General features: G+C 52.6%; 1 protein-coding gene across 6 annotated transcripts in view; it reads right to left on the minus strand.

Moving 5' to 3' along the window:
• LOC140424705 (uncharacterized) overlaps positions 1–12,348 on the minus strand; it is a 429,538-nt gene that overhangs the window by 20,868 nt on the left and 396,322 nt on the right. For 5 of the 6 annotated variants that reach the window (XM_072508006.1, XM_072508009.1, XM_072508004.1 and 2 more), the window contains one exon: positions 11,445–11,546. The exons of the other annotated variant lie outside the window; for it this stretch is intronic. In XM_072508006.1, coding sequence (XP_072364107.1) covers positions 11,445–11,546 — 102 coding nt within the window. The remainder of the gene's footprint in view (positions 1–11,444; positions 11,547–12,348) is intronic. 6 annotated transcript variants of the gene reach the window in all.

Below are 12,348 nucleotides of genomic sequence, written 5' to 3' on the forward strand. Positions count from 1 at the left end.
AGAGGTGAGTGAGCCGGGACATTGAAAACAGCGCGGGAGTTGAGTGAGCCGGGACATTGAAAACAGCGCAGGAGGTGAGTGAGCCGGGACAGTGAAAACAGCGCGGGAGCTGAGTGAGCCGGGACATTGAAAACAGCGCAGGAGGTGAGTGAGCCGGGACAGTGAAAACAGCGCGGGAGCTGAGTGAGCCGGGACATTGAAAACAGCGCGAGAGGTGAGTGAGCCGGGACATTGAAAACAGCGTGGGAGGTGAGTGAGCCGGGACATTGAAAACAGCGCCGGAGCTGAGTGAGCCGGGACATTGAAAACAGCGCGGGAGCTGAGTGAGCCGGGACATTGAAAACAGCGTGGGAGGTGAGTGAGCCGGGACATTGAAAACAGCGCGAGAGGTGAGTGAGCCGGGACATTGAAAACAGCGTAGGAGGTGAGTGAGCCGGGACATTGAAAACAGCGCGGGAGGTGAGTGAGCCGGGAAATTGAAAACAGCGCGAGAGGTGAGTGAGCCGGGACAGTGAAAACAGCGCGGGAGCTGAGTGAGCCGGGACATTGAAAACAGCGCGAGAGGTGAGTGAGCCGGGACATTGAAAACAGCGCCGGAGCTGAGTGAGCCGGGACATTGAAAACAGCGCGAGAGGTGAGTGAGCCGGGACATTGAAAACAGCGCCGGAGCTGAGTGAGCCGGGACATTGAAAACAGCGCGGGAGCTGAGTGAGCCGGGACAGTGTAATCGGCGCGGGAGGTGAGTGAGCCGGGACATTGAAAACAGCGCGGGAGCTGAGTGAGCCGGGACAGTGTAATCGGCGCGGGAGGTGAGTGAGCCGGGACATTGAACACAGCGCGAGAGGTGAGTGAGCCGGGGCATTGAAAACAGCGCAGGAGGTGAGTGAGCCGGGACATTGAAAACAGCGCGAGAGGTGAGTGAGCCGGGACAGTGAAAACAGCGCGGGAGCTGAGTGAGCCGGGACATTGAAAACAGCGCGAGTGGTGAGTGAGCCGGGACATTGAACACAGCGCGAGAGGTGAGTGAGCCGGGACATTGAACACAGCGCGAGAGGTGAGTGAGCCGGGACATTGAAAACAGCGCGGGAGGTGAGTGAGCCGGGACATTGAACACAGCGCAGGAGGTGAGTGAGCCGGGACAGTGAAAACAGCGCGGGAGCTGAGTGAGCCGGGACATTGAAAACAGCGCAGGAGGTGAGTGAGCCGGGACAGTGAAAACAGCGCGGGAGCTGAGTGAGCCGGGACATTGAAAACAGCGCGAGAGGTGAGTGAGCCGGGACATTGAAAACAGCGCGGGAGCTGAGTGAGCCGGGACATTGAAAACAGCGCGGGAGCTGAGTGAGCCGGGACATTGAAAACAGCGCGGGAGCTGAGTGAGCCGGGACATTGAAAACAGCGTAGGAGGTGAGTGAGCCGGGACATTGAAAACAGCGCGAGAGGTGAGTGAGCCGGGACAGTGAAAACAGCGCGAGAGGTGAGTGAGCCGGGACATTGAAAACAGCGCAGGAGATGAGTGAGCCGGGACAGTGAAAACAGCGCGGGAGCTGAGTGAGCCGGGACAGTGAAAACAGCGCGGGAGCTGAGTGAGCCGGGACAGTGAAAACAGCGCGGGAGCTGAGTGAGCCGGGACAGCGAAAACAGCGCGGGAGCTGAGTGAGCCGGGACAGTGAAAACAGCGCGGGAGCTGAGTGAGCCGGGACATTGAAAACAGCGCGGGAGGTGAGTGAGCCGGGACAGTGAAAACAGCGCGGGAGCTGAGTGAGCCGGGACATTGAAAACAGCGCGGGAGGTGAGTGAGCCGGGACAGTGAAAACAGCGCGGGAGCTGTGTGAGCCGGGACATTGAAAACAGCGCGAGAGGTGAGTGAGCCGGGACATTGAAAACAGCGCCGGAGCTGAGTGAGCATGGACATTGAAAACAGCGCGGGAGCTGAGTGAGCCGGGACAGTGTAATCGGCGCGGGAGGTGAGTGAGCCGGGACATTGAAAACAGCGCGGGAGCTGAGTGAGCCGGGACATTGAAAACAGCGCAGGAGCTGAGTGAGCCGGGACATTGAAAACAGCGCGGGAGCTGAGTGAGCCGGGACAGTGTAATCGGCGCGGGAGGTGAGTGAGCCGGGACATTGAACACAGCGCGAGAGGTGAGTGAGCCGGGGCATTGAAAACAGCGCAGGAGGTGAGTGAGCCGGGACATTGAAAACAGCGCGAGAGCTGAGTGAGCCGGGACATTGAAAACAGCGCGAGTGATGAGTGAGCCGGGACATTGAACACAGCGCGAGAGGTGAGTGAGCAGGGACAGTGAAAACAGCGCGAGAGGTGAGTGAGCCGGGACATTGAAAACAGCGCGGGAGGTGAGTGAGCCGGGACAGTGAAAACAGCGCGGGAGCTGAGTGAGCCGGGACATTGAAAACAGCGCGGGAGGTGAGTGAGTCGGGACATTGAAAACAGCGCGAGAGGTGAGTGAGCCGGGACAGTGAAAACAGCGCGGGAGGTGAGTGAGCCGGGACATTGAAAACAGCGCGGGAGCTGAGTGAGCCGGGACATTGAAAACAGCGCGGGAGCTGAGTGAGCCGGGACAGTGTAATCGGCGCGGGAGGTGAGTGAGCCGGGACATTGAACACAGCGCGAGAGGTGAGTGAGCCGGGACATTGAAAACAGCGCAGGAGGTGAGTGAGCCGGGACATTGAAAACAGCGCGAGTGGTGAGTGAGCCGGGACAGTGAAAACAGCGCGAGTGGTGAGTGAGCCGGGACATTGAACACAGCGCCGGAGCTGTGTGAGCCGGGACATTGAAAACAGCGCGAGTGGTGAGTGAGCCGGGACATTGAACACAGCGCGAGAGGTGAGTGAGCCGGGACATTGAAAACAGCGCGGGAGGTGAGTGAGCCGGGACATTGAAAACAGCGCAGGAGGTGAGTGAGCCGGGACATTGAAAACAGCGCGGGAGGTGAGTGAGCCGGGACATTGAAAACAGCGCCGGAGCTGAGTGAGCCGGGACATTGAAAACAGCGCCGGAGCTGAGTGAGCCGGGACAGTGAAAACAGCGCGGGAGGTGAGTGAGCCGGGACAGTGAAAACAGCGCGAGAGGTGAGTGAGCCGGGACATTGAAAACAGCGCGGGAGGTGAGTGAGCCGGGACATTGAAAATAGCGCGGGAGCTGAGTGAGCCGGGACATTGAAAACAGCGCGAGAGCTGAGTGAGCCGGGACATTGAAAACAGCGCGGGAGATGAGTGAGCCGGGACATTGAAAACAGCGCGGGAGCTGAGTGAGCCGGGACATTGAAAACAGCGCGAGAGGAGAGCGAGCCGGGACATTGAAAACAGCGCGGGAGGTGAGTGAGCCGGGACATTGAAAACAGCGCGAGAGGTGAGTGAGCCGGGACATTGAAAACAGCGCGGGAGCTGAGTGAGCCGGGACATTGAAAACAGCGCGGGAGATGAGTGAGCCGGGACATTGAAAACAGCGCGGGAGCTGAGTGAGCCGGGACATTGAAAACAGCGCGGGAGATGAGTGAGCCGGGACATTGAAAACAGCGCGGGAGCTGAGTGAGCCGGGACATTGAAAACAGCGCGGGAGATGAGTGAGCCGGGACAGTGTAATCGGCGCGGGAGGTGAGTGAGCCAGGACAGTGAAAACAGCGCGAGAGGTGAGTGAGCCGGGACATTGAAAACAGCGCAGGAGGTGAGTGAGCCGGGACATTGAAAACAGCGCGAGAGCTGAGTGAGCCGGGACATTGAAAACAGCGCGAGTGATGAGTGAGCCGGGACATTGAACACAGCGCGAGAGGTGAGTGAGCAGGGACAGTGAAAACAGCGCGAGAGGTGAGTGAGCCGGGACATTGAAAACAGCGCAAGAGGTGAGTGAGCCGGGACATTGAAAACAGCGCGGGAGGTGAGTGAGCCGGGACAGTGAAAACAGCGCCGGAGCTGAGTGAGCCGGGACAGTGAAAACAGCGCGAGAGGTGAGTGAGCCGGGAAATTGAAAACAGCGCGAGAGGTGAGTGAGCCGGGACATTGAAAACAGCGCGGGAGCTGAGTGAGCCGGGACATTGAAAACAGCGCAAGAGGTGAGTGAGCCGGGACATTGAAAACAGCGCGGGAGGTGAGTGAGCCGGGACAGTGAAAACAGCGCCGGAGCTGAGTGAGCCGGTACATTGAAAACAGCGCGAGAGGTGAGTGAGCCGGGAAATTGAAAACAGCGCGAGAAGTGAGTGAGCCGGGACATTGAAAACAGCGCAGGAGATGAGTGAGCCGGGACAGTGAAAACAGCGCGAGAGGTGAGTGAGCCGGGACATTGAAAACAGCGCAAGAGGTGAGTGAGCCGGGACATTGAAAACAGCGCGGGAGCTGAGTGAGCCGGGACAGTGTAATCGGCGCGGGAGGTGAGTGAGCCGGGACATTGAAAACAGCGCGAGAGGTGAGTGAGCCGGGACATTGAAAACAGCGCGAGAGGTGAGTGAGCCGGGACAGTGAAAACAGCGCGAGAGGTGAGTGAGCCGGGACATTGAAAACAGCGCAAGAGGTGAGTGAGCCGGGACATTGAAAACAGCGCGAGAGGTGAGTGAGTCGGGACATTGAAAACAGCGCGAGAGGTGAGTGAGCCGGGACATTGAAAACAGCGCGGGAGGTGTGTGAGCCGGGACAGTGAAAACAGCGCGAGAGGAGAGAGAGCCTGGAGATTTAAAAAGGGCGGGAGATTTTAAAAGCGCAGGAGCTGCGAGTCAGACCGGAGATTTTAAAAGATCGCGGCCTAGATTCGGGAACCGTTCGGAGGAGCAGCAGTCTCTGTCAGGGAGAGAACCTCAGAAGGTAAGAAGGTAAGTAAGTGATTTTTACTCATTTTTACTTTTATACCTTTTTCAAATTGTGTGTGTCGGGGGGAAACTGAAGTGACATCACAGAAAAGCTGTAACCTGAGTGGCTGGTTGGGAATCTACACTAAATTAAAAAAATTAAGCATTGGTAACTAATTAAACATAATTACTTAATTATAATTTGGAGGGGTATCTAAGCCAGAGATCGGAGAGTACTATATTTAGCTTTTGCATTTATATTAGAAATCTAGTGCTAGGAAACAGATAGTTAACAGTAACTTTAAAAAAATAATTTAAAAATATTTAATTTTTAAAAAAAAACTTTTAATTTTTATTAATTGACGCAATGTCAGTTAGAGGGGTGAAGTGCTCTGACTGTGAGATGTGGCAGGTCTGGGAGGCTTCCAGTGTCCCGGATGGCTTCATCTGCAGAGATTGCACCCAACTGGAGCTCCTCACAGACCGCATGGTTCGGTTGGAACAGCAATTGGATGCACTTAGGAGCACGCAGGGGGCGGAAAGCATCATAGATCGCAGTTATATAAATGTGGTCACACCCAAGGTGCAGGCAGAGAAATGGGTGACCACCAGAAAGGGCAGGCAGTCAGTGCAGGAATCCCCTGTGGTTGTCCCCCTCACGAACAGGTATACCCCTTTGGATACTGTCGGGGGGGATAGCCTATCAGTGGAAAACAGCAGCAGCCAGAGCAGTGGCACCACGGCTGGCTCTGATGTTCAGAAGGGAGGGTCAAAGCGCAGAAGAGCAATAGTAATAGGGGACTCTATAGTTAGGGGCACAGATAGGTGCTTCTGTGGACGTGAAAGAGACTCCAGGATGGTATGTTGCCTCCCTGGTGCCAGGGTCCAGGATGTCTCCGAACGGGTAGAGGGCATCCTGAAGGGGGAGGGCAAACAGGCAGAGGTCGTTGTACATATTGGTATTAATGACATAGGCAGGAAGGGGCATGAGGTCCTGCAGCAGGAGTTCAGGGAGCTAGGCAGAAAGTTAAAAGACAGGGCCTCTAGGGTTGTAATCTCGGGATTACTCCCTGTGCCACGTGCCAGTGAGGCTAGAAATAGGAAGATAGAGCAGCTAAGTCAGATAGTCAGATAGACTAAGATAGTCAGAGGCTTTTCCCCAGGGTAGAGGGGTCAATTACTAGGGGGCATAGGTTTAAGGTGAGAGGGGCAAAGTTTAGAGTAGATGTACGAGGCAAGTTTTTTACGCAGAGGGTAGTGGGTGCCTGGAACTCACTACCGGAGGAGGTAGTGGAAGCAGGGACGATAGGGACATTTAAGGGGCATCTTGACAAATATATGAATAGGATGGGAATAGAAGGATACGGACCCAGGAAGTGTAGAAGATTGTAGTTTAGTCAGGCAGTATGGTCGGCACCGGCTTGGAGGGCCGAAGGGCCTGTTCCTGTGCTGTACATTTCTTTGTTCTTTGTTCTTTGTTCTAAACACGTGGCTAAACAGCTGGTGTAGGAGGGAGGGTTTCCATTATCTGGACCACTGGGAGCTCTTCCGGGGCAGGTGTGACCTATATAAGAAGGACGGGTTGCATCTAAACCGGAGAGGCATAAATATCCTGGCCGCGTGGTTAGCTAGTATCACACGGGAGGGTTTAAACTAGTATGGCAGGGGGGTGGGCACGGGAGCAATAGGTCAGAAGGTGAGAGCATTGAGGGAGAACTAGGGAATAGGGACAGTGGGGCTCTGAGGCAGAGCAGACAGGGAGATGTTGCTGAACACAGCGGGTCTGGTGGCCTGAAGTGCATATGTTTTAATGCAAGAAGTATTACGGGTAAGGCAGATGAACTTAAAGCTTGGATTAGTACTTGGAACTATGATGTTGTTGCCATTACAGAGACCTGGTTGAGGGAAGGGCAGGATTGGCAGCTAAACGTTCCAGGATTTAGATGTTTCAGGCGGGATAGAGGGGGATGTAAAAGGGGAGGCGGAGTTGCGCTACTGGTTCGGGAGAATATCACAGCTGTACTGCGGGAGGACACCTTAGAGGGCAGTGAGGCTATATGGGTAGGGATCAGGAATAAGAAGGGTGCAGTCACAATGTTGGGGGTTTACTACCGGCCTCCCAACAGCCAGCGGGAGATAGAGGAGCAGATAGGTAGACAGATTTTTGAAAAGAGTAAAAACAACAGGGTTGTGGTGATGGGAGACTTCAACTTCCCAATATCGACTGGGACTCACTTAGTGCCAGGGGCTTAGACGGGGCGGGGTTTGTAAGGAGCATCCAGGAGGGCTTCTTAAAACAATATGTAGACAGTCCAACTAGGGAAGGGGCGGTACTGGACCTGGTATTGGGGAATGAGCCTGGCCAGGTGGTAGATGTTTCAGTAGGGGAGCATTTTGGTAACAGTGACCACAATTCAGTAAGTTTTAAAGTACTGGTGGACAAGGATAAGAGTGGTCCTAGGATGAATGTGCTAAATTGGGGGAAGGCTAATTATAACAATAGTAGGTGGGAACTGAAGAACATAGATTGGGGGCGGATGTTTGAGGGCAAATCAACATCTGACATGTGGGAGGCTTTCAAGTGTCAGTTGAAAGGAATTCAGGACCGGCATGTTCCTGTGAGGAAGAAGGATAAATACGGCAATTTTCGGGAACCTTGGATAACAAGATATATTGTAGGCCTCGTCAAAAAGAAAAAGGAGGCATTTGTCAGGGCTAAAAGGCTGGGAACAGATGAAGCCTGCGTGGAATATAAGGAAAGTAGGAAGGAACTTAAGCAAGGAGTCAGGAAGGCTAGGAGGGGTCACGAAAAGTCATTGGCAAATAGGGTTAAGGAAAATCCCAAGGCTTTTTACACGTACATAAAAAGCAAGAGGGTAGCCAGGGAAAGGGTTGGCCCACTGAAGGATAGGCAAGGGAATCTATGTGTGGAGCCAAAGGAAATGGGCGAGGTACAAAATGAATACTTTGCATCAGTATTCGCCAAAGAGAAGAAATTGGTAGATGTTGAGTCTGGAGAAGGGTGTGTAGATAGCCTGGGTCACATTGAGATCCAAAAAGACGAGGTGTTGTGTGTCTTAAAAAATATTAAGGTAGATAAGTCCCCAGGGCCTGATGGGATCTACCCCAGAATACTGAAGGAGGCTGGAGAGGAAATTGCTGAGGCCTTGACAGAAATCTTTGGATCCTCACTGTCTTCAGGGGATGTCCCGGAGGACTGGAGAATAGCCAATGTTGTTCCTCTGTTTAAGAAGGGTAGTAAGGATAATCCAGGGAACTACAGGCCAGTGAGCCTTACTTCAGTGGTAGGGAAATTACTGGAGAGAATTCTTCGAGACAGGATCTACTCCCATTTGGAAGCAAATGGACGTATTAGTGAGAGGCAGCATGGTTTTGTGAAGGGGAGGTCGTGTCTCACTAACTTGATAGAATTTTTCGAGGAGGTCACAAAGATGATTGATGCAGGTAGGGCAGTGGATGTTGTCTATATGGACTTCAGTAAGGCCTTTGACAAGGTCCCTCATGGTAGACTAGTACAAAAGGTGAAGTCACACGGGATCAGGGGTGAGCTGGCAAGGTGGATACAGAACTGGCTAGGTCATAGAAGGCAGAGAGTAGCAATGGAAGGATGCTTTTCTAATTGGAGGGCTGTGACCAGTGGTGTTCCACAGGGATCAGTGCTGGGACCTTTGCTGTTTGTAGTATATATAAATGATTTGGAGGAAAATGTAACTGGTCTGATTAGTAAGTTTGCAGACGACACAAAGGTTGGTGGAATTGCGGGTAGCGATGAGGACTGTCAGAGGATACAGCAGGATTTAGATTGTTTGGAGACTTGGGCGGAGAGATGGCAGATAGAGTTTAATCCGGATAAATGTGAGGTAATGCATTTTGGAAGGTCTAATGCAGGTAGGGAATATACAGTGAATAGTAGAACCCTCAAGAGTATTGAAAGTCAAAGAGATCTAGGAGTACAGGTCCACAGGTCTCTGAAAGGGGCAACACAGGTGGAGAAGGTAGTCAAGAAGGCATACGGCATGCTTGCCTTCATTGGCCGGGGCATTGAGTATAAGAATTGGCAAGTCATGTTGCAGCTGTATAGAACCTTAGTTAGGCCACACTTGGAGTATAGTGTTCAATTCTGGTCGCCACACTACCAGAAGGATGTGGAGGCTTTAGAGAGGGTGCAGAAGAGATTTACCAGACTGTTGCCTGGTATGGAGGGCATTAGCTATGAGGAGCGGTTGAATAAACTCGGTTTGTTCTCACTGGAACGAAGGAGGTTGAGGGGCGACCTGATAGAGGTCTACAAAATTATGAGGGGCATAGACAGAGTGGATAGTCAGAGGCTTTTCCCTGGGGTAGACGGGTCAATTACTAGGGGGCATAGGTTTAAGGTGAGAGGGGCAAGGTTTAGAGTAGATGTACGAGGCAGGTTTTCTACACAGAGGGTAGTGGGTGCCTGGAACTCGCTACTGGAGGAGGTGGTGGAAGCAGGGACGATAGTGACATTTAAGGGGCATCTTGACAAATACATGAATAGGATGGGAATAGAGGGACACCGACCCAGGAAGTGTAGAAAATTGTAGTTTAGTCGGGCAGCATGGTCGGCACGGGCTTGGAGGGCCGAAGGGCCTGTTCCTGTGCTGTACATTTCTTTGTTCTTTGTTCTTTGTGTACCGAGGTACAGTGAAAAGCATTTTTCTGCGAGCAGCTCAACAGATCATTAAGTACATGAAAATAAAATAAAATAAAATACATAATAGGACAACACAAGATACACAATGTAACTACATAACACCGGCATCGGGTGAAGCATACAGGAGTGTAGTGTTCATGAAGTCAGTCCATAAGAGGGTCGTTTAGGAGTCTGGTAGCAGCGGGGAAGATGGAGTTGGAGCCAATTATTGCCACACAGTCGTGTGCGCATAGGGAGTATAGTAGGGGACTAAGTACGCAGCTTTGCCAGGCCCTGGTATTGAGGACTATTGTGTAGGAGGTGCTGTTGTTTATCCTTACTGATTGTGGTCTATGGCTCAGGAAGTCGATGATCCAGTTTCAGAGGGAGGAGCAAAGTCCTAGGTTTTGGAGCTTTGATATGAGCTTGGCTGGGATTATGGTGTTGAAAGCGGAGCTGTGGTCAATGAATTGGAGTCTGACATCGGAGTCCTTGTTGTTGAGATGCTCCAGGGATGAGTGTAGGGCTAGGGAGATGGCGTCTACTATGGACCAGTTGTGGCGCTATGCAAATTACAGTGGCTCAAGGTATTCTGGGAGTATGGAGTTGATGGGTCTCATGACCAACCTCTCGAAGCACTTCATAATGATAAAAGTCCAGGTAGTCATCGAGGCACATTGCCTGGTTCTTCTTTGGCACCGGTACGATGGTGGTCTTCTTGAAGCAGGTGGGAACTTCGGAATGGAGTAGGAAGAGGTTGAAGATGTCCACAAACACATCTGCCAGCTGGTCCGCTTGGACCTGTGCGCACAACCTTGGACTCCGTTAGGAACCGTTGCTTTCCGAGGGTTCACTTTCAGGGCGGCTGATCTGACGGTAGGTATGGGTGTGTCCGAGGCTGGCGCAGTTGACAACGGATTGATGGTTTCCTGCTCGAAATGAGCATAGAATGCAGTGAAGAGTGCAGGAGAACATGCCAGGAGCAACACAAGGCATACCAAAAAATGAGGTGTCAACTTGGTGAAGCTACAACACAGAACTACTTGTGTGCCAAACAATATAAACAGCAAGTAATAGACAGAACTAAGTGACTCCAGGACAAATGCATCAGAGCTAAGCTCTGCAGTCCTCCACATCCAGTCGTGAATGGTGGTGGATAATTAAACAACTCACTGGAGGAGGAGGTTCCACAAATACCTCCATCCTCAATGATGCAGGAGCCCAGCATATCTGTGCCAAAGACAAGGCTGAGGCATTCACAACAATCTTCAGCCGGAATTGCCGAGTGGATGATCCATCTCGCTCTCCTCCGGAGGTCCCCAGCATGACAGATGTCAGTCTTCAGTCAATACGATTCACTCCACGTGATATCAAGAACTGGCTGACGGGACTGGATACTGCAAAGGCTTTGGGACCTGACATTATTCCAGCAATAGTATTGAAGAATTGTGCTCCAGAACTTGCCGCACCCCTAGACAAGCTGTTTCAGCACAGCCACTGGTATCTACCCGGCAATGTGGAAAATTGCCCAAGTGCGTCCTGTACACAAGAAACAGGACAAATCCGACCTCACCACCTGGAGGTTCCCCTCCAAGTCACTCACCATCCTGACTTGGAAATGTATCGCCGTTCCTTCACTGTCGCTGGGGTAACATCCTGGAACTCCCTCCCTAACAGCACAGTGGGTGTACCTACACCTCAGGGACTGCAGCGGTTCAGGAAGGCAGCTCAACACCACCTTCTGAAGGGCAACTAGGGATGGGCAATAAATGCTGGCCTAACCAGTGATGCCCACATCCTGTAAACGTATTTAAAAACAGAAAATAATGTAACTTCCCCCACTGCTTGTGACAGGAATTGAATCAATTTCTCCAGAAGAGGCCAGGCCGAGTTCAGCTCTTTTATGGTATTGCCCCATTAAAAACTGCCTCACGCCAGTCCTTCAGTTCAAATGTTCCCACTCTCCTTGTACTTACGCATTCTAAATGGTTCCTGGGAATAATCAGGTGGAGCCGTGCTGCCCGTGCCTCTTCCTCCGAACTGGGAGCCATAGGGTGAAGATCCAGCTGCCCCCATACCTGTTACAAAACAAAACATTGTATTGAGTATCCATTTCTCGATCAATGGTAACTCCCAGAGTGTTTATTGTGGGGGCTTCAGCGATGGTAATGCGGCGGTCCTCCGGGGGTCACGAGGGAATCCGATCCCGGAGGGGCCCCCACGGTGGCCTGGCCCGCGATTGGGGCCTACCGATCTGCAGGCGGGCTTGTTCCATTGGGGGACTTCTTTCTTCCGCGCCGGGCCCCTGTAGGGCTCCGTCATATTGCCCGGGGGCCGGCACGGAGAAGAGAACCCCCCGTGCATGCGCGAAAATATGCCGGCCGGTCTGTGCATGCGCGGAATCACGCCGGTCGTTCCGCGTCTGAAGCGGCGCCAACCCTTCCGGCGTCAACCTAGCACCCGAAAATGCGGAGAATTCTGCACTTTCGGGGACTATTGACGCCGGAGTGGTTGGCGTCGGTTTCCCCGCTGGCGTGGGGATTTAGTGCCCAGAAGGGAGAATCCCGCCCATGGTGTTTATTGGTTCTATGAAATGCAGTGTGTCAATGTGCAAGGAAGTTGCATAGCTTGACATAGGAAGCATGAGGTGACATGGGGTGAATGGAAGGACAGAGCTTGGTGCAGGGGTCATGAGGGATCTGAGGAGGGTAGAATGCATAACTTGGCATGGGGCATGAAGAGAACATTTGAAATTACCCTTGAAATTGTCTCCTCATGCACAGTGGGTGTCATGACTCCTCTGAAAGGTTGCGAATCAAGGCTCTTTACAGGCCTCTGCCAAATTCATGCAAATACTGAAGGAGTAAGAGATGCCTATCT

Source organism: Scyliorhinus torazame, chromosome 6 (assembly GCF_047496885.1).
Source record: "Scyliorhinus torazame isolate Kashiwa2021f chromosome 6, sScyTor2.1, whole genome shotgun sequence".
Classification (NCBI taxonomy): Eukaryota; Metazoa; Chordata; class Chondrichthyes; order Carcharhiniformes; family Scyliorhinidae; genus Scyliorhinus; species Scyliorhinus torazame.